The 21,323-nt window shown below is 51.3% G+C and overlaps 1 protein-coding gene across 1 annotated transcript; it reads right to left on the bottom strand.

Annotated features, from left to right (window-relative positions):
• Window positions 1-1,906: 1,906 nt before the first annotated feature.
• On the bottom strand, window positions 1,907-20,078 carry ccnd2a (cyclin D2, a). The gene is made up of 5 exons (XM_079248603.1): window positions 19,655-20,078; window positions 18,159-18,374; window positions 16,000-16,159; window positions 9,412-9,560; window positions 1,907-3,424 (listed from the first exon to the last, which is right to left on the bottom strand). Exons 1-5 carry the CDS (start codon window positions 19,844-19,846, stop codon window positions 3,251-3,253), a joined length of 891 nt encoding a protein of 296 aa, XP_079104729.1. The 5' UTR covers window positions 19,847-20,078; the 3' UTR covers window positions 1,907-3,250.
• Between the last annotated feature and the right edge of the window lie 1,245 nt (window positions 20,079-21,323).

The following is a 21,323-nucleotide window of genomic DNA, read 5'->3' as shown; positions in this document are numbered from 1 at the left end:
ACAGTGGAAGGAGGGAGGGGGCCAAAGGGAAATCTGCACCATTGAAACTTCCAGATATGGGAATATTTATGATTTTACGTTGACAGGTGTGGCAGTTCCAGCGGTGCACAAACACGATGTTTTCGATTAAAACACACCGTTCTCACATACAGAATCCATATTTACTGACATTCAGCACAATGGCGGATGTATAAAGCAAGAACTGTCCTTTGGCCGTCACGGGAACGCTGTTCTTCCCTCTCTAGCGCGCAGCGACTCAGGTGTAGCACCAGCACAAACACAAATGAACATACTTTAACTATCTGCTCAAAGAAAAATGTTGCATTTACACGATTACTTCTGCCCTCCCTCCTCCTTCATTATAGCTGAGGTCCAAGTGGAAGCCTTGCATTTTTCCTCTTTCCAATGTCACTGAGCGAGCCGTTGTCCCACTAGATCAGCAGGAATCATCCAGAAAAATGCCGATGTGATGTCGTTTCCCAGGCTTCCTCACTGCAGAGGTATAAGGCCATGAATGTGAGTTCTGAGTCCAGTAAATCCTGAGGTTTTGGGAAATACCACTGATGCAAAATGTGACCGAAGGAGGACAGCAAAAAAATAAAAACAAAAAGGAAATAAAAACAAAAATCACATAAAAATAGGAAATTAAACATGCTATCTAACTGTACAAAGAACATTTCCAGTCGAATACTCATTTCATGTTCTTCTACCACCATCTACGTTGTTTTCTGGAAGTATCTCTTAAGCAGTAAAATAATTATATTATAATACAAATGTTTATAAAATAGCAGCACACAAGTGACACATCACGACTCGGTAATGTTATTTTTTTTGTATAAATGAAACAAATTCATAGCTTTTAGCAGCGCAAAAGACAATAAAATATTGACACTTTTTTGTTGATGTCTTCACACCTCCTCCTCAGCCCTCTCTTCACTTTGGAATACAGTATCTCTAAATCTTAGAAAACCCTTTGCGGAACTGGTCACCCCATAAAATATACACAGCTGAACTGTGGCGTCGAAATAAACACATGCAACTGGACAGAAACGTCACAACCGTTTCGTTTGGGAGAGGCTAAGGGTCACACCAGATACTCCAACCAGGGGGATGTTTTGGCTAAACGTCGCCCCCCCCCCCAAGCAGGATGAGACGATCAGCAAAGTCCCGCACAGAAAAACAGGAATTCCGACGCCTTGCTGTTGCAAAGACACATGTCCAATGGAAACATGACAACAACAGAAAGCCGTCTCTGTGCCATGTTTAAAGCAGCAACGCTGGCGGGGGGGGCAGATGTGTGAACCAGGCGAGCCGGCAGTACCGCAACGCGCCTCGGTAACGGTCGGGCCGATGCCGAGAACATCACTGCCCTTCGCCGAACACGTGCATGGATGTTCCCGCTGCCTGGTCGCCGCCTAGCGCGGCTTTGCGGCTGCCATGCAGATAAATAGAGGAAAAAATTCAAGTAAAAATATTTCATTTCTTGGAAAAGGTGGAAAAGAAACTGATGGACCCCCGTGGAGGAAAGTCTGCGAAGGCGTTTTTCTGATTCAAAGCCATTTTTAAAGTTCTCCTCCATCAAGCTGGGATTTGCTGAAGCAGGGAAGTCGTTTGTGATGGGAATGTTTGGGAAACCAGCCCTACAAAGTAAACCAAAGAAAAAAGCCTAAAGAGGAAAAATAAAAACGGATCCAACGTCCATTCACCTCCCATCACCACCCAACGCGTTCCGCTTCACTCGTCTCCTGGGGAGCATCTTCTCAAAGTGCTTTGCCATTGAAATCATATAGGGAAGCTGGAAACAACCCCATGTGGGACTCCAGATGCATTGACAGTAATATTATCATCCTTTAACCACGCCCCCCACCCCCCCACCCCACCCCAGACAAAATAAGCTGATCCTTGCATGATCTGGCAACGTACAGTCTTAGTTCCTCACAACATTTCCATGGAAATGGAACCCAAAACATTTTTATTGTCGACAGAAAACCCAACGACGCTAAAGTCTCATGTTGAGGCTTCCGGGTGTCTTTTTTTTTTCTGTGAATCATTTCCAGCCAGCGGCTGAACATCATCCACATGTCCTGAACAGCAGCATGTTCCTGCAACACTGAAATCCTCTCTGTCCGCCACCGTGGCGTCGCTCCGGATCTCTCCACATCCTGCTCTTCCTCCCCGCTGAACTACGCCGAGGAGCTCCAACTAGGATAAAAACCAAAAGATAACTAAAAAAAACTCTCTTCACAACACTGTCATGTGTTCACACGTGCCATACCTGCCTGCTCCTCTGCTCACAAACATCCCATCATTACAAGACTAAAGGAAGGCAGTAAAATGGCTCACACGGTCTCTGGTTCTACGGTGAAACAGCCTTTGCAGACATGAGGCTGTAAAGCAAAGTCCCTTTCCCGGTCCGCGCCGCGACTCGGCGCCCGGTTCCACGGATCCACACTCACCTGCTGTCATTCCACACAGAACTAGAAGTCTACGACTTCACTCAGAATGCACATTGCTAATACAGATACGACACACACACACACACACACGAAGGCAGCTATGCACGAAACACACGTGCACCGCATCCACAAACTGATGCATACAAGCAGCCTGACAAAAAGGAGCTTATTGATCAACCACTCAGTTCCAAAATATGTCCAATGATAAAACAGTAAATACTAATACTACTAATCATCATCATTATCATCATCATCATCCTCCCAGCGATGGGCTGGAAATGGGAACCATTACATCTCTGAGCTTCCTCTGCCTCGCCAGGACCTCCTGACGGCCACGTGTGCGCTCTCTTACACCAGCAACAAATGTAAGGTGATAATACTCAGAAAAGTAAAGAGAGAAGAAGAAATGTGAGCCCCCTGCGGCGATCCTGCAGTTCGGCCTGACGACCACGCTGCGGCTGAATATAACTTAAAGATCATTCTATACAATCTAAGGCGGAACGACTGGCTTCCCTTCTGAACAGCCACAGAGCTTCATCTCGTATCTAATGAGTTGCATTTAGACCAGAACGTAGAAAAGACATCTCATGTGCAGGTTTTTTTTTTTTGTTGGTTTTTTAACTTTAAGAACAGAGAATCTAGAAACCTAGCAAGCGTTGACTTTTTCTTTGCGTTGACTTTGTGTTTTTAACATTTTTGTTCTTTTTTTCTGCTTTTTAGAAGACTGAAGTTTTTTTGTGATGTTTTTTCTTCTTTTTCTCTGGAAATCCGGCGCACCGACGCCCCCCGGTGGTTCACAAGTTGATATCGCGGACGTCTGTCGGGGTGGAGGACTGGTCCAGCTCGTCCACGCCTTTTCCGCTGGGCCCTCTCTGGGTCTGCTGCTGTTGCTGCTGCTGCTGCCGGCCCTCGCGGAGGCTGCTCTCCAACACGCGCTCGATCTGCTCCTGGCACTCTTTCAGAACATCCTGTAAAGCGAAAGGAGAAGCTGTTGAGGTGAAAAGAGGTCCTTCAAGTTTTCATAGAAATAACTCTGGATGGAGGTTGACATGGAAACCTCGGTGGCCTGGGAAGGGCTCTGATTGGACGAGGCGGACGTGACGTAATTATGTCTACAGGAAACAAAAACTTCCTGCTTCTCGTCTTTTCGGCTACAACATGGAAACACATAAAAAGCAGCAGCTCGACATGAGGATACTACTTCCCTGCTTCCAGCGAGGAGACGGGAGACAAAGGACCGGAGACGGAGGCAGAGGACCGTGGGGAATATGAGCGCCATGGCGACGGGAGGAGGGAAGGAGCGTGTGGAATCAGAGTGGAGCGAACGTTGACATCAGGGGCGTCAAACTGCAGTCCTGGAGGGCCGGCATCCGGCAGGTTTTTGTTGTTTCCCTCCACCAACGCAGCTGATTTGAATCAAACGCATCCAGCAGCTTCTTGTCAGCCTGTTTTTTTTTTTTTTTTGTCTTGTCCAGCATTTAGGCAAGCAGAATGATGGTCTGGATGTTCTGCTGAGCAAATTTTCTCTGCCAAGAGAAGCTTTATAGATATAATGATCCCCTTGACTTTCTGAATTTTTATTTTATTTCTATATTTATTTTGTATTGTTGTTTGAATTGTAGAGTTTGTCAGCCTGTTTTTAAGTTTTGGTTAGTTGCGTTGGAGCATCAAAAACCTTCAGGATACCGGTCCTCGAGGACTGGAGTTCGACACCTGTGGTTTACATGATGGAGGAATAAATCAGATTAAATGGGAATAAACCAGATATTTACTTCAGAACCAAGTTTTATTCCAAATTGTCGTGTTTCATCTGTTTAAAGTAGATTTAAGTTTTATTCCGAGACATGCGGTCCCAGACCCGGGCTAGACCGTAGCATTGCATCAGCCCACCGGGGTTGTGCGCTGAATACCTCCCCCATCGTTGCAACGTGCACACCCCCACGCACGCATGCCTCTGCCTCCCCCATCCCTCCAGCTCAGCCATTCCCAAACGCACACCAAACCCAAACAGAAGTCGCCTTGACAACGGCAGCTGAAAACACAGGTAGTATTAGAGCTATGTTAATTACATCCATCTCCTGTGGGAACACAAAGGTGGTGCGTTTTTAACGAGAGCCAGTCTGTGTGCCTGCAGGGGATCCTTCTGAGACCTGGCCGCCTCAGCTTTCACCATCAAAGGCCGCTGCGGCAATCTGAGAATCCACCTGGGAGACGGGGCCCTCGACAGTACAGAGGCCTCACATCCTTACGGTGATGAGGGGTTGAGAGAAGGGCCAGGGCAGCGCAGGAAGGGGGGGTGGGGGTAAGGTAGAAGGGCCCTGAATAGGTTGTTAGCATGGGTGTCAGAGAAAGGTCAAACTGTTTTAAGGAGAGGAACAGTGATGATAGTCATTAAAGAGCTTCAGGGTAAGCGGACACCCTGCAGCAGCGCAGACATCCTGTCAGGAGCGGCGAGGTGCTGCCCTCTGGTGGCCACATGCTGAAGAGCGCCCCGCTCTGCACATGCACGACCCTCCTGCGTCTGTGGGGATGCCGGCTCAGACGGGTGGAAGTGTAGCGCTGGTGGAGCAGGAAAACATTCTTCTGAAACTTACAGCTAATCTAAACCTGATGGGCCACAGTTTGAGTCTGCCTTGTGGCCTCTGGTGCTGCTGGGCCTCCGTGAGCGGAGCCCTTCGCTCACATCAGAAAAGCTTTTTGGGAGATGAACGGGGCAGAGTGTCGGGAGGTCGCGGTGTCAAAGGGCAAAAGGCACGAAGCATTACAGGGTGGGACACACGCTTGTTACAGGGAAGGTAAATGGCTGTTGGATGGATTCTGGACATCCGGGCAACTTAGAAACTCAAAGACAGAAAGTGAAGAAATCTAAAGTAAGTCCTTCCTGACTCCAGAGTAGATCCGCTTTGTTTTCAAGCTACAAGACAAAGCTCATGTAGATGCTGTGAGAAAACCAGGTAAAGCTCAGAACATGTAAAGGAACTGCCTGTGTCTTACCACAAGAATGCATGCCTTCACTTCTTCACAGACTCCCCCCCCCCAGTCTCCGTTCGGATCCCATGCCAAGCCCCGTGGGCTTCATTCAAGAACCTTTAATGACTTCAGTGTGTGACGACTGGAAACAGCCGAGCCGTTTCCAGAGGAGCCCAGCGACTTGGACAGCATGACGGCTAGCAGGTCTGATGGTGGAACTTCCCACGTTGCATTCAGAACACGCGTTTTATCGTAACCCCCGCCCCCTATCTGAAGGCTGAAACAAACATGCATCAGCAGCGCGCCGCGGCGTGCACATCATCCCCCGGGAGGCCTCTGCGACACTGGCAGCAGGGGGAAGTCGTGCAGACAGACCAGGAAGAAATATGGAATGTGTTGTAACTGCTGAATGTACCACACCAGACATTACTGGGAACTCTGGGAGGACTCAGTGGTCAGACAGCTGAAACAAACAATCTGAAAGCAAAATATCAGGAGGCTGACACTGGAAAGACAAAGTCAGCAGAGCCGGGCAGGACCGTAAGCAGGGAAGCGCATGGACTCATGTTTGCTTCATTCACACTGACAGGAAAAAGAAAGAAAGAAGATGGAAAACAGAGAGGAACAGGAAAATGTGTTTCCGGTGTCTCAGTGTCCGACCCAACAAGGTGCCAAAACGATAAAACGTAGGAAGTGGCGCTCTATGAGCCTTCTCTAAGCTCTACGTCCGGTCTGAACCTCTAAGCTCTACGTGTCTACGTCCGGTCTGAAGCTCTACGTGTCTACGTCCGGTCTGGACCTCTAAGCTCTACGTGTCGACGTCCGGTCTGAAGCTCTACGTGTCTACGTCCGGTCTGGACCTCTAAGCTCTACGTGTCGACGTCCGGTCTGAAGCTCTACGTGTCGACGTCCGGTCTGAAGCTCTAAGCTCTACGTCCGGTCTGGACCTCTAAGCTCTACGTGTCGACGTCCGGCCTGAAGCTCTACGTGTCGACGTCCGGCCTGAAGCTCTACGTGTCGACGTCCGGCCTGAAGCTCTACGTGTCGACGTCCGGCCTGAAGCTCTACGTGTCGACGTCCGGCCTGAAGCTCTACGTGTCGACGTCCGGCCTGAAGCTCTACGTGTCTACGTCCGGCCTGAAGCTCTACGTGTCTACGTCCGGCCTGAAGCTCTACGTGTCGACGTCCGGCCTGAAGCTCTACGTGTCGACGTCCGGCCTGAAGCTCTACGTGTCTACGTCCGGTCTGAAGCTCTAAGCTCTACGTCCGGTCTGGACCTCTAAGCTCTACGTGTCTACGTCCGGTCTGAAGCTCTAAGCTCTACGTCCGGTCTGAACCTCTAAGCTCTACGTGTCTACGTCCGGTCTGAAGCTCTACGTGTCTACGTCCGGTCTGGACCTCTAAGCTCTACGTGTCGACGTCCGGTCTGAAGCTCTACGTGTCGACGTCCGGTCTGAAGCTCTACGTGTCGACGTCCGGCCTGAAGCTCTACGTGTCGACGTCCGGCCTGAAGCTCTACGTGTCGACGTCCGGCCTGAAGCTCTACGTGTCGACGTCCGGCCTGAAGCTCTACGTGTCGACGTCCGGCCTGAAGCTCTACGTGTCGACGTCCGGCCTGAAGCTCTACGTGTCGACGTCCGGCCTGAAGCTCTACGTGTCGACGTCCGGCCTGAAGCTCTACGTGTCGACGTCCGGTCTACATCTTTCAGTCTGAAACAATGAGGATTTCAGACGTAACGCATCACTGCTCACACATCTATGCTGTTCTGCACATCGTAACGCGTAGAACCCCCAACCCCCGCAGAGCGCCCCTCTTGGCCACACCAGGTGTGTGTGTGTGTGTGTGAGGAAACACATTCCTCCAGTGACCCAAGATGGTGACTTGGCCCTATCACATTTCCAGTGGAAAACCACAGCTTGTGGATCACAGGCATGCCTGTGTGTGTGTGTGTGTGTGCAGCCTTCAGATTTTGGCGGCTGAGATTTACTCGTTAGGAGGCGGAGCTTTAAGCGTTAAAATCACTACGATGTGATTATTTCTTCTACACAAAAAGCAGAGAAGACGCTTGTAATGGGAGCTAACCGAGCATCGTCCTCGCTAAACCTTGAGCTCTGATTGGCTGCCTGGCAGGAAGGACGCCGCCTACTTTACCTGGTTCACTGCGAGCTTCGGCTCGTCTGAACCCAGGAATGTCGGGACGGTGAGCCCAAACACACCGAGGCCCTGCGCCGCCGAGGCCGGCGCTTTGTTTCTCCTCAGCGGCGCCAGAGGGAGCCACGCCTCCCAGCGCTGATGCGGCGTGGACCGTAGGAGGAGGCGAGAGCTGCGCCTCCCTCTCTCTTGCTGCGCCGCCGCCTCCTCCTCTTGCTGCGCCGCCGCCTCCTCCTCTTGCTGCGCCTCCTTTCGGGGGAGACGTTAACATGGCGGATGCTTGGGATCAGCGGTGCACCTGCTGTTCTGCTCGCCGTGCTCACATTACCTCTGATGTTTGGATTAAGGAACCAAAGACCCGCGGCCGGTCCCCCAGACCCGCGGCCGGTCCCCAGACCCGCGGCCGGTCCCCCAGACCCGCGGCCGGTCCCCCAGACCGTCCCCAGACCCGCGGCCGGTCCCCCAGACCCGCGGCCGGTCCCCCAGACCCGCGGCCGGTCCTCGCGGCCGGTCCCCCAGACCCGCGGCCGGTCCCCCAGACCCGCGGCCGGTCCCCAGACCCGCGGCCGGTCCCCCAGACCCGCGGCCGGTCCTCGCGGCCGGTCCCCCAGACCCGCGGCCGGTCCTCGCGGCCGGTCCTCGCGGCCGGTCCCCCAGACCCGCGGCCGGTCCTCGCGGCCGGTCCTCGCGGCCGGTCCCCCAGACCCGCGGCCGGTCCCCAGACCCGCGGCCGGTCCCCCAGACCCGCGGCCGGTCCCCCAGACCCGCGGCCGGTCCTCGCGGCCGGTCCCCCAGACCCGCGGCCGGTCCTCGCGGCCGGTCCTCGCGGCCGGTCCCCCAGACCCGCGGCCGGTCCCCGCGGCCGGTCCCCCAGACCCGCGGCCGGTCCCCGCGGCCGGTCCCCCAGACCCGCGGCCGGTCCCCCAGACCCGCGGCCGGTCCTCGCGGCCGGTCCCCCAGACCCGCGGCCGGTCCCCCAGACCCGCGGCCGGTCCCCCAGACCCGCGGCCGGTCCCCCAGACCCGCGGCCGGTCCTCCAGACCCGCGGCCGGTCCCCCAGACCCGCGGCCGGTCCTCCAGACCCGCGGCCGGTCCCCCAGACCCGCGGCCGGTCCCCCAGACCCGCGGCCGGTCCTCCAGACCCGCGGCGACACGCTGCTCCTCCACAGTCTGCATGGTGACATTCTGAAGGCTCGTACCCAGAAGAGACGACTACAGAAGACCTCCACAGCACCCCCCACCCCGTGGGGAGCTGAAGCCCTCCACCATGATGAAAGCCAGGCATCTGAGGGGCCCTGCCCGTGTCTGGGCTCAACTCACCCACCAGACCGCCACACAACAGCCCGTCGGGACAAAACATCCACATCTGCTTTCAACCGGCTTCAAGATCCTTTTCCCAACTTTCCCTCCACTTTCAGAGCAGAGCATGAAAACCGAGTGGAGCAGCTGCAACATGCTGCTCAGACATTCTGGACCTTCTACACACGACACACAGCTTGGACTCATGGGGAACTTCCAGACAGGAAACCAGTAGAAAATGGGGAAACCTGTTTGTTACCAGATGATAAAACAGATTTTCAGTGGTTATTAGATGACATCCATGTGGCATTCAGCAGAGATGAACTGTTTGCAGAGCAGCAGATTATTCAGATATTCTACTGTAAGAGTTGAAGAGTGAACTGATGTCTCCAGAGATGCATCGACTCAGAGAAGTTCCTCCTTTCTGCTCAACGCTAACGGGGCCTCACGCCGACTCAGGCTTAATGTTCTTAAAGTCGCTCAAGAAGAAGGAAAATGTTGGAAACCAGTGTTTGATGCCGAGCAGAAACTCACCACCTCGGTGTTGGTGATCTTGGCCAGCAGGTCTGTCAGGCTGTCCCCCCACTGGGACTGGTCAGCTGAATCCAGCTGCAGGCCGCAGATCGCTGCCCCCACGCTTCCCGTGGCGATCATGGAGGGGGGGTACATGGCGAACCTGAAATCTGGTGAGACACAACAGCAGTTTGGTGAAATGGGACTGGCGTGTTTTCAGTCTGAAGAAGAGCTTCCAGGTTCACCTGGAGAACTTTATAAATGTTCCGCGTTGTGTCCGCGGAGCCGAGACAACACGATACAGCTGATAAATCCTGCTGCTGCGCTGGGTCTGAACGCAGCGCTCGCTAATGGCCAGGGCTCGGGATACTGAGGGTTCACTTGGCTTGTAAAGGAGCTGAAAGCCCCCACCCTCACCCCCATCCAGCCCCCCTTCCCCCAGCCCAGCCCCTTTTCTTCCATCTCAGTAAATCGTGTGCTCGCTGAAAAAAGCCCCATAGCGCTTGGAAAAGGAGGAATAAAGAGGCTCAGTGCCTTTGCCAACGTGCACTGCTGTAGGTCCTTTTTCCACGTGTGGTCGCAGGCGTGCGTCTCAAAGACCAATAACCTTGTTAGCTCCCCTCACTGTCATTCATAATGCAAATGAGACAGCTTGTGAACGGGCCAGAAGCCCGAGAAGGCAACAGACAGACAGACAGACAGACAGGGCGAGGAGCTGTTTTTTCTCTTCGTAAACACACACACACACACACACACACACACACACACACACACACACACACACACACACACACACACACACACGTTCTCTATTCCGTCTTTATGTCTTGCTCAACTTCTACCTTTCTGCTCGGAGACCACATGGGCCGCCTGGAAGGGCGGTGAATGGCGCACATGCTCGCTCTTTGTCGCTGCAGCAGGCAGCGCTTCGCCGCGGCGGCCCTCCCGTCTCTTAGCATATTAATAGAGTGGCGGGCCGGCGAGAGGAGAGGCAGAAGAGTGTGACTCCATTGTCCAGAGTCATCACCTCATCTCACCCGACAGACACGGCATCCATCCCTCTCTGCTGGTTCCAGCTCAGCCAGACGGCTCGGACAAAGGCAGCGCTGGACACGGAGGGCGGGGGGTCGACAGGGGAAGGAGGATGAAGAGGGAGGGGTGGACGGCGTGGCAACGGGGAGAAGAAGGAGATGGGCGTGGGGGGGGGGGGGGGGGGGGGCATCTCTGCTGCACATCACTCTCAGGTCTGCATCCAAACTCTTCTGAGGTTTGGAAGAAGAAAAGAGTTGCCCTCCAGTGACCCCCACCTCCTGCCTCCCATCCACCCCCCCCCGCCCCCTCCTCTTCCTGCGAGCGCCCCCCCTCTGTTCCTGGGCCACCTATGGGCTAGCAGAGCGGGCAGCGGGGGCATTGAACAGCCGGCACATTAACATATTGCCATATTCAATTGCAAAGCAAACTGTGCGACGGCTCTGAAGGAGATTTTTCTTCCTTCTTTTTTTATCTGTGGAATCAAAGAGGTGGGTCCTTTGATAAGCGCGAAGGCAGCCCCCCCCCCCCCTCGCTGCCTTCTTAACATGCACCGCCAGGCGCTCTCGCATCTTCTGGCTCACTGTTGACAAATAAATGAACTTATTATACACCCTGTGTTCCCGCTGGGCTTCTGCCAAGAGGCCATTTATTAGAGGCCACCTTGCGCCAAGAGGAAAGGGACCCCCCCCCCCCCCCCCACCTGTTACATCACTGCTTCAAGACCGCAACTTTCTAAAGGGGGGGGGTCGGAGTACAAAGGCACACACAGGTTTACTGTAAGTGCCGAGAGGTACGACCACCTTCTGCAACTTAGAGATGCTGCAGTGAAACAATGTCTGTGTTTTAGGACACACACACACACACACACACACACACACACACACACACACACACACACACAAGCTGGGCAGTAGGCAGCAAGCTGATTTTTCACAGTGAAGACAAGACAGGTCTGTAGCAGAACAAGGACGTGCGCGTGCAGCCGAAGCGGGCCGACACGCCGGCCTGGTGGCCGCTGCATGCGGGCCGAAGAATGGCCGTATTTTAGGAGCACCTCATTGATATTCATGCTGCGGATAAACAGTGTATGTAGCTGAGTGGGGATGCCTGCGATGGAAAGCTCCCTGTGAGCAGCGACTGGCTGGCTGGCCCGGCCCGAGCGCCTCTCACCCCCTTCAATGGCCCTTTCTCCTCCCTTTGCCCCTCGTCTCCATCCTACCCCATGAAACTTCATCCCAGGGCCTCTGGTCTGCCCTGCAAGGCCCTCTCTCTCTGGGTGGCTGTGATGCACATTAAAACAGTAAATTAATTAAAGCTGGAAAGTTGAAAACCAGCCAAAAAAAGTGCAAACTGTTTTTCACTTTCTCCGTCCAGCGCTGTAAATCAGGCTCTTGTATTCTACGCTGCCTTGTTTGTTAAAGCGCCAACATTACGGCGAAGCAGGGCCTGTTGACTGATCAAGGTCAAAAACAAACATCGTTTTGGGATTTCCATGAAAGCGGGTTTCACCGCTAACGCAGTGCAGACCATGCCTGCTGACCTCCACCTGTAGGAAGAGGAGATGAACTCCTTTTACAAAGAAGAACCTGAGAATATTTAGCTGCTTCCTGCTCAGGAGAAACAAAAACTACGACTTGGGAGCGTCGGAGTCGGTCGTTGCAGCTTATTCCCCACAAAGCCTCGTTCCTCCGTAACTGCAGCGAGAACCTCCGCCGGCGCTTCACCGTCCTCTCTGCAGCAGGCAGGAGGCGACGCCGGATTTCAGGAGGCAGAAGAGTTCACGTTTCAACTCAAACTGCATTTCTGCTTCATGGTTGGGATGGAAGCAGCGGCTAAACATCCACATGTCTGTCTATCTGTCCTTTTTAATCAACACAGCTGTCCTGATGTCTAATTCAAGGCCTTAGATTGATTGTGGAGATATTTCCCGTCATGCCGGAAGCGTTAGGTTTCATCTCTACTTACATGTTGCTCGACAAAGTGTATTATTTCAGTCCAGACTTCAACGAAACTTTCGGAACTACAGTTCACCATCAAACACGCCAACATGGCAGAAAAGGGATTTCTTCATTTCCCACTTTGTTTACAAGGACAAAGACCAAGGAAAAGCTTGTTCAGGTCAAGCTAACAAACACTAACATTTACTTATGTTTGTGCTTAAAAAGATCTCCAAGGTCAACATGTTCACTCAAAACGAGCTTTGTCTGTAAAACTGAAGTACAAATCCGTCTTTCTGCTGTGACTCAGTATTTAGAAAGCAGAGCTGAGATGGATGGTGGGGGCGGGGGGGGGGGCAGGACATGCCATGGGATGATTCACCCTGCGTGGCACATTTTTGGGCACATACTCTCAGGAATCTTCTTCCTGCTTCACAGCGGCCGGCCGGACATGAACCCCTGTTTCGGTGGAGAGAAGGGATAACTTGCTGGACGTGGTGACTAATCGGTTCTGGTTCTGACTCATCAAACATGAAGAGAGTTTTATGCAAACAAACAGCAGTAAAGATGAATCATCCTCCTCTTGAGGACTGAAGCGAGTCTCCATGTAGCAGCCTGACAGAAGCTACAAGCAGACTTCCTGCCTCTGCATCACAGACACTAAAGCAGGGAGGTATCTGAGACGTCTCTCATGCATGCATGGATGGATTCCTCCCCAGGACTCCAGCCATGCAGACCCAGCACCTGTGTGGGGCAACCAGGGCCAATCTGCTGCCGAGGATCCTTTCTTATGGGTTAAAAGTTGTATAAAAAGATAAATGATGCAAGAGCTAACTCTTCATAGATCCCACACATACACAGCCTGGCTACTATTTGAAGTGTTTTAAAAAGAAAGAAAGGAGCAACATGTTGGAGGAGAGGGAAAAGGGAGCCTCTGCACCAAGCCCGGGCTTCTCCTGTGTTTGTTAGCTGGTGAATCATTAGTTTCTCAAAGAGAAACCAACTAGTTAATGATCAAGTTACTTCTCACACAGTTCAAAGACACTTCCACATACCAGAAATGAGTAATCAAATACTATTTGGAGAGGAAAAAGAATAAGTAATCAGTTCGTAAAATCACTCATTATTTAGATCCCAACTTGTAGCAAATCTTCATTATGTCCTTCAACACAATTGACTCTTTTCTTGGTCAACGCTGTTGGCGAAGATCCAGCGTTTCCTTTTGATCAACTTCTATGACCATTGTCACCATTCCATGCATACCATTACTGGGAGGGCTGTTGGATCCTGCCTTTAATCCCTGCCAATATGGCAAGAAGACGGAGCTCAATAACCCAAGCAGACAGGTTGGGGTGCATCTGTCTGCCCCATGCACCCCATCCATTCTCCCACTTTAGATCAATTGAATAAGAATAGAAGAGGAAGCTCTGAGTGCTTGGTGTCTGTGTGCAGGAATGGAGGTCCATAATCTCCCTTAATGAGCTTGTTTCTGGGCTATTATCCGGCGGCATGCCTGGGGGAAACGCTGGTGTTTCCTATCAAGTGGCCCTGCAGCGCTGACCCTCACATGGTTCTGCATATGAAATGTAAGGGCCAGGCCTTTTGTCTCCTTTCTCCCAGTCTCTAGCGGAGTCCATTTGCATAGTCCTGAATGGGCCAACCGAGGTTATTAATTAATACAGAGCCAGGCAGCGCCACCTGACAAAATTCCACCGAGTGTCCCGAACGGAACTGTTTCATCAAAAGAGAGGAGCCATTAGGAAGAAGAGGCCTTATTCCCCACTTCTCTCACTCAGAAACACAGAGCTGATGCTTTTTATGCATGTTTTCTTCTGCCGGACGGGGATAGCAGTACTGGGTGGACCAGTGGGCTTAATGGGAACGCATGAAACAGGGAGGCCACAGGTGATCCGTCGTCAATTGCCTTGCAAATATAAATCCTCCTGAGAGACCTCCTCACGTTCCGTCTCCACCTCAGAAGACGTCTCAAGGAGCATTCCCACCAAGATAACCTGAAGATTTATGGCTGGGAACCTCCCACAAGCGGGGTTTTGAAATCCCAGAGATCCTCCGATGCACCAAACTGTTGACTCACTCGTGCACGCTCTCTCTCTCTCTCTCTCTCTGTTTCGCCCTAAACTCTCCGTTTGCCTGGAGACGAGTCTGCACAGATAACCGGCCTGTTGCGGATCCACATCCGTCTCTGGAGCATCCCTCTCCTGAGACACAGTTAGGAGAACGATTCCAGGAGGCTCGTAAATCTCGTCCAGCGCCTCGTTGAGGCGATTCAGGACAAAGTGCAGCCAGAGTCTTTCACAACGCTGCTTTGGGAAGAGGTCTGATCACGGACAGGCTGCCGTTCCATGCATGAAGCCGCCGGCACAAAATAAGGGGTGAGAAATCTGGGGTGAGGAAAACTGAGGAAATTGAGACACAGCAACATTTCATGTTTGAAGCTTTGCAAACGGCAACATCCTCTGCAAATGTTCCTCACCCGATCACACCCGTTGCACAAGCAGCATCTTCTTGGTGTAAATACTGGTCACCTCCCTTGTATCTGTTCATGTAACTGTGCACGCTCTTCTGGGCGACTGAGTTCTTTCCCATGGGGGGGGGGGGCAGTCAGCATTCCTGTTTCTGACCTTCTGAAAGTGAAGTTGCTGCTGCAGAGAGGATGTCCATGCTGCATTATTATGCATTGTTTCGTCTGGTCCATTTATTCAGTGAATTTTCTGAAACTTGCAGGAGAAGAGGAGGAGGACGCATGAAATGCTGCGAGGAAATCCTGGAGGATCTGTAAAACCGGTACTTCTCGCCTGAACGTGGGCATGGAGGTGACGCCAACGTGCCCTGCAGGGAATCTGAACATGGGAAAGCTATCATGTCCTCCAGCTGCAGGGCGGGGAGGCGTGTGAAGTTAGGAGGGGAGAGAAAAGAGGGACGGAGGGAGGCAGGGGAACGAGATATGAAAACACCACATGCCTTAGAATTGGCAGTACAAAAACAAAACGCTCTTCTGGCTTTCCCCAACTCCCTCGGTCCCTCCTGCTTCCACCTCACAACCTCTTCATATCACGTTCAGGGCCTCCAGTCCTTCCCAGGACTGGCTGCATGTTTGATCTTCAGAGAACAGTTCGCCTCAAGAGCAGAGAGACAATAAGACGAAGACAATGTGTCGGCCTGCCTCCACCCCGTCCATTCCTCCTGTCGACATCATGGGAATGCCTTCTGCTTTGAAGTGTTACTGGATGCTCTGAAAGGCACCGATACGCCTCTAACAAACGACCACACGGCAGCCTGCGAGAGGATAGGACGATGGACGCCGAGCTAAAGAGTCTAAGGTTACGATCTTCTGCTCGATGCGTGTTTTCTGCATGACGGTGAAGTTCCCCGTCAGAAGCAACGGATTCACGGCCAGCCGTGACTGGCCCACAGCACACCTCTGTGCTGATGCATGTTTCTGACGGAGAGGGCTTTGACATGCTGCTGAGAGAGATGAATGTGCAGATAAAGATATTCTGCAACATGAGAAGCATGTTGATGCATCACATGGTCTGACTTGGCAGCTTCGTCATCGTCACCATCACTTGCAACATGAAAAAAGGGAAAAGATAAGATGTCCCCGTGGAGCCTGTCCTACCTGTGGCACAGAGGGCGATGAAGGTCTGGACGTGTTTCCGTATGAGTGCCAGCTTATCCTCGGGCAGCGGCAGCCTCCTGACAATGTGCTCAATGAAATCGTTGGGTGTCACTGCTGCCAAGTTCCACTTCAACTTTCCCAAAACCACCAGTTCCCATTCCTGAAGAGGGAGAGAGAAGACGGCAAGAGAGATGACTCAAAGCAGCAAAAAGGCAAAACCAAACTTCATTTTTACAGATTACAAAACGCTGCACTTTGTCCTTAAATGTGTGAATGAGGCTCGACCCTGCAGGGTTAGGGTTAGGGGGGCATGCGGAGGTTTACTGCTGTCAGGTTAGTCTCTGTGCCAACAGAGCTCAGAAACACCAACCCAGGTGACCTGACAACACTGTCTCGCTTCTGTCTGTCTGGCATCGGGGGACTTTCCTAAAGAGGCCAAGCAGAGGTTCCAGTGTGCGAGCGCGGAGTGAAAACCTGCTTTCATTCAGCAGGATTAGCAGGAAACCTCTCAAACGCTCCGAATCCCTCATTTTAAACATGATCTCACACACACTGGCAGAATATTCTCCCCGACGTAGAAACATGCAGCCGCTCCACACATCCAGCTGCCCCCAACCTCCTCGTCATCTTCATCTTAACCCCCACCGGGTCCGACAAGGCTCCAGGAAGGACTGCAGGGGGGGGTAGCGTGGCTGGGTAAGGTCCTATTCTCTCAGAACACAATGTTACTTTCACTTCCTCCAGGAGGTGATTAATGGAAGAGTTGGTGGGAATTTGGGGGAAGCAACCGTGTGCCTGGACCTACAGATGCTGCTCATTTTCCCTTTCAGAGAGACGGAGCACGAGACCACTCCACGTGGCTTCCTCTGACTCTCCAACAGCCTGTCAAGTTTCGTGGTTTTAGTCATCAGAGACATTAAAACGGTGCAGAAAATCAGAATTTAATGAAACATTTTACATGTAGCTGTGTCTGCGTACAGATGGACCTCATCAGTCAACGTGTGAATGTACAGCGAAGCCAAAAGCTTGCAACACTGCTGACAGAGAAGCAAGGCAGGCACCCACTTCCTTCTGCTTCTGCCTTCCTTTTGGTCACACCATCTCTGCATGAGATTGCGGTTCTCTTTACAAAAAATATGTTACCAAAGATGAGGACAGACAAAACGATCACATGCCCCGAGCAGCTGATCTCTGTTTCCTGTATCTGCCTCAAACAGAAACACGGAGGCCTCAGCAAGGCTTCGTCTACAGTCAGAACACGTTGGAAAGGTCCAACCTGACTGAAGCCTTTCAGCCTGTTGTGTGTCTGCAGCCTCTCCTACATGCTCAGTCTGTTTAATGACTCTGTCAGCATGTCCACAAGGAGACAAACAGCCTGAAAATGATCAGAAACCAATCAGCTGGGTGGGAAGAGCGGCCACTCTGAGAGGAAAGCGGGTCTACGAGCGTCAGCCACGTCTCAATCTCTTTCCCAACATGGGTGGGATTGGCTGTTTACTGAGGAATGCTCATGCAGCACCACAGAGCAGCGTGGAAATGCTTATCTGATGGGAAACGGAGGTAATTAATAGTTTTGCCCTGTGGATGGCAGCTGGTTTTATCAGACCAAAGAAGCTGAAGACAAAAAGATGAGACTTTTTACTCCAAGATGACAGAATCGCCCCAGCATTGTCGGCCATGTGGAGATCTTTATGTGGGAGTCAGAAAAGGAGGATATCATAAATGTGAGCATCAGGTTATTTTAGGATGGAAGCTAAACTGTAAAAGGCAAACTTGAATTTCAGTGTCTCTGCCTGTCTGGCCGACAGGAACACAGCCAGAGCCTTGGCTGGAGTTCAGCTGACCTCATTGCTCTGTGCAAATATCTGCCGCTAGATGGTGATGGAGACCATCCAACAGCCTGCTGCACAGCCTGGGGGTCTGCACACACACAGACCCTGCTGAAGGGACTCTGCTTTTCATGCACCTTTAATGATGATCCGGTTTAAAATGGAGATTTAATCCGGCAAGAAAAACCTTCCCATACAATCTGCCATGTTTTCATTATTTCATTAAGACAGAGCTGAAAATGAGTAAAGTTCCAAACATTTCTGAGAACACACGAAGCAGAAATATCTAATAAATAAAAAGAGAGATGTATCAGTAAGTGTGTTGCTTACCAGCAGCTCCTGTGGTCTGATGGAGTTATCTGTGTAGATGCAGAGCTTCTCTGCAGTTAAAGGACGAGTCTCTTTCAACTTGGATGCAAGAAACATGCAGACTGCTCCCAGCAGCTGCAGGTTACACTTTTTGGTGGGTACCACTGCTAAAAATCTGTCTAAGTAGTTCATGGCGAGGGGAAAAACTTCTTCTTCACACTTCTGCTCTTCACAGACCTGAAGAGACACAACGCAGCAGCGGTGATCATTCGCAGCCCCTGCGGTCACATGACTCCTCTCCTCAGCTTCTAATGCACATTAAACTTTTATCATGTAACGAAACAAAAGAGAAATCACATAAATATTCAGGGACACAGACTTGGGGCCCGGCCAGGAATCTGCGCCCAACACACTTCGGTTGCGACATCAGACACGAATTTATTGTCCATTATTTGACTAAATAAATTTAAAAAAAGAATGAATAAAAATAATAAAGGTAGTTTCATGTGCAAAGTGTCAATAGGGTCGCATTTCACCAGTTCATTCACTAAGAAATGAATTCAAGTCCCATCAGAGGCAGAAAGGAGCCGACAGCGCAGCGCGGAAACAGGCGCATTTTCTTCAGTCGTCATATTTTCAGAAAATATTTAAAAATAGAAATAAATTACCTACACTCGTTATTTTTTCACCATAATGTCTAACTGTCTCTTCCACATCATTTCGGACTGTTTTGGTCCAAATCCAGACAGGATGAATATGAATAAAAAGGCAAAACGAAAAGCAAGTGGAGAGCGGCTGGTCGGAGGCGCGTCACCGCGACCACATGCGATTCCTTCAAAAATTAATTAAAAATCTCCACAGAGTCACATTCTGACAATATGTACATGAAAATAAAGCTCAGAGCTTCAGGTTTGTTTACAGATACACGTTGAGCATAAATATGTAACGAGGAGGGGAAAAATGAAGATAATTGTGGCGCCGCGGGAGGAAGAGGAGGGCTGGGCCCTCTCCCCTTCCGACATTTCTAACTGGTTTCTAGAAGATTTACAACTTTTATTCTGATCATATCTGCATTAGCTGGACACCTGAGAACCTCTTCTGTTCGTTCTGGTGGATCTAAGCTGCTGTTATTGCGTTTTTAACACCGCAAATCTCCCGTTAGAAGCAGCAGCGCTCCCGCAACAGCCAACATGGCGCAGCGCCGCATTGCACTGGGGCGTGCATACGTGTGCATGGAAATATTCAGCATATCGAAAATAATATGTATAAAAAGCCCAGGCACCTTGTAGACACACTGTACCCGGAATAAAGAGACTTTTTCCGGTGTGGCTGCAGAACAGCTCAGACAAACCGAGTCTTCCGAGTCCGACTTTAAAACATGAAAGCAGTTCAGCGCCGATCTGCTGAAAACTTGGAATTATCAGCAGCAAGAAGCATCAGTTTCACACAAACAGAGAAAAGTTGGGAAGAATCCCCAGCAGGTTGGAGGCTGGCTGGAAGAGGAAAGAAGTTTCTACCTCCAACATCCAGGTCGCCACCATCCTCCTCATGAACGGCTGGATATCCTTCTGGACAACTTTAAAATAGGAATATTGTGGCAGAAACCTCTCCTCTATAGTGAGCAGTCTGTGCAGAACCCTGTCCTCCAGCAGGTTGGGGTCTGGCCGAGCCCGTATGTTGGTGTCCACTTCCAGGCAGAGCAGCTCCATGGCGCTGCGGCGTCGCGACTCCAAAAGCCCGATCTGCTCCTCAGAGACGTGGAAGCGGCGTCGCAGAGCAGAAAGGCACAGAAAGGTGGCAAGACTAATCTCTCAGAGGCATAAAACCGCGAGACTGCAGGAGCTCCGCGCGCCTCTCCTCGCTCACAACTTTTTTCTTCTCTCCCCAAAGTGCGCCTCTACTTTCATCTGCCTGGCGCATTTCTAGCCTGCCCCGCAAGCACTGACGCAACTCACTACCTCTGCATAGGCCAGACGCAACAGCGAGCACCCCTCACCCCGCCTCACCCCTCCTCACCCCCCTGCCTCTCAGCAGAGCTGCTCTGGACGGGATGCAGCTTTCCTGAGGATCTCAGGCTGTCTGGAAAAGCTGGAAAAGCTCGTGCTTCTCCGGACTCTGATCATTTATTAAACAGTCAATTAACAGCACGGAACGTGCACGTTCACGCGCACTCCATGCAACAGAAAAGTGCACGAGCTGCCACATTTCTGCTTTAGATTATAAAAGTTAAATCAAGCTGATTCATCTGCAGTTGATGCTTTCTGAGGTCTGTGCGTGTAAACTGTGCATGTTAACGAGATGCACGCGGATAGGACTCAACCCACCCACCCACAGTGACACACACACACACGCACGGACACACCACTGCTGTTCTGTTAGAGCTGCTGGTGGTTTATGAGATAACTTTCTAGGAAATTTAGACTCGAACATTTTTGTCTGCAGTTTTATCTTCTGTCACAGATCAGAGTGAAGCCTCTCTGGCTTCTGTCCATCCCAGAAATATCAGCTAATTCCTGCAGGAAATGTCCCCTCGTGCTGCTCCTCCTCCTCCTCTCCAAGTATCATCTCTGTGGAAAAGCCTGCAGGTGGAACCCAGCAGATAATTAAAAAATAAGTGCCAGATGATTTATCTGCATACAGTCACAAAGAGAATCTGCATGAGTAAATATGTTAATCCCACTCCCTTTCTTAGTCTGCTTCAAAGTCTGAGTGTTGAATGAGACGTGCGCGCGTGAAGGGGAAGACTGGAGGAGCTGTGAATTTCCACCCAAAGTCTTTATGACCATGCAAGTGAGAAAAGTGGGGGAAATGTCTCTTTAAAGTTTTTTCTCCCCACTCGAAGTTCTTTCCTCCTCCCTGAGAGTCGAGCTGCAGCCAATCGCTCCTCAGCGACTGTTACTGGGCAGACTTCATCTTCACCTTCCTCCCTCCTCCTCCTCCTCCTCCTCCTCCTCCTCACGTCGGGCTCGTTTTCTACTAGGTCCACCTGACGCGCGCGCTGTGCGTCACAAAGCTCAGGTTTGGTTCTTTCTCCAGGTGATTTGACTCATCTGCAGTCCAGTTAAAGTTGCTTTGTTAGCAGAGGAGGAAGGAGAATTCACTGACAGCAACACCAAGATTCAACATTTAACTCGTTTTCATTTCCCACAAAAAGCAACAATAAAACACATCAAATAGATTCCAAAC

This window comes from Telmatherina bonti (assembly GCF_933228915.1).
Source record: "Telmatherina bonti genome assembly, chromosome: 2".
Classification (NCBI taxonomy): Eukaryota; Metazoa; Chordata; class Actinopteri; order Atheriniformes; family Telmatherinidae; genus Telmatherina; species Telmatherina bonti.
The sequence above is the reverse complement of the archived record's forward strand: the minus strand, read 5'-3'. Positions and strand labels throughout refer to the sequence as shown.

What these genes read in the sequence shown, in the direction of transcription:
- ccnd2a (XM_079248603.1), bottom strand. Translation starts at nt 19,846, where the DNA reads ATGGAGCTGCTCTGCCTGGAAGTGGACACCAACATACGGGCTCGGCCA. An exon ending in TGGCGACCTGGATGTTGGAG is followed by an intron (nt 18,375 to 19,654) that starts GTAGAAACTTCT and finishes GTGTCTCTTCAG; the next exon opens with GTCTGTGAAGAGCAGAAGTG. An exon ending in TCAGACCACAGGAGCTGCTG is followed by an intron (nt 16,160 to 18,158) that starts GTAAGCAACACA and finishes CTCCCTCTTCAG; the next exon opens with GAATGGGAACTGGTGGTTTT.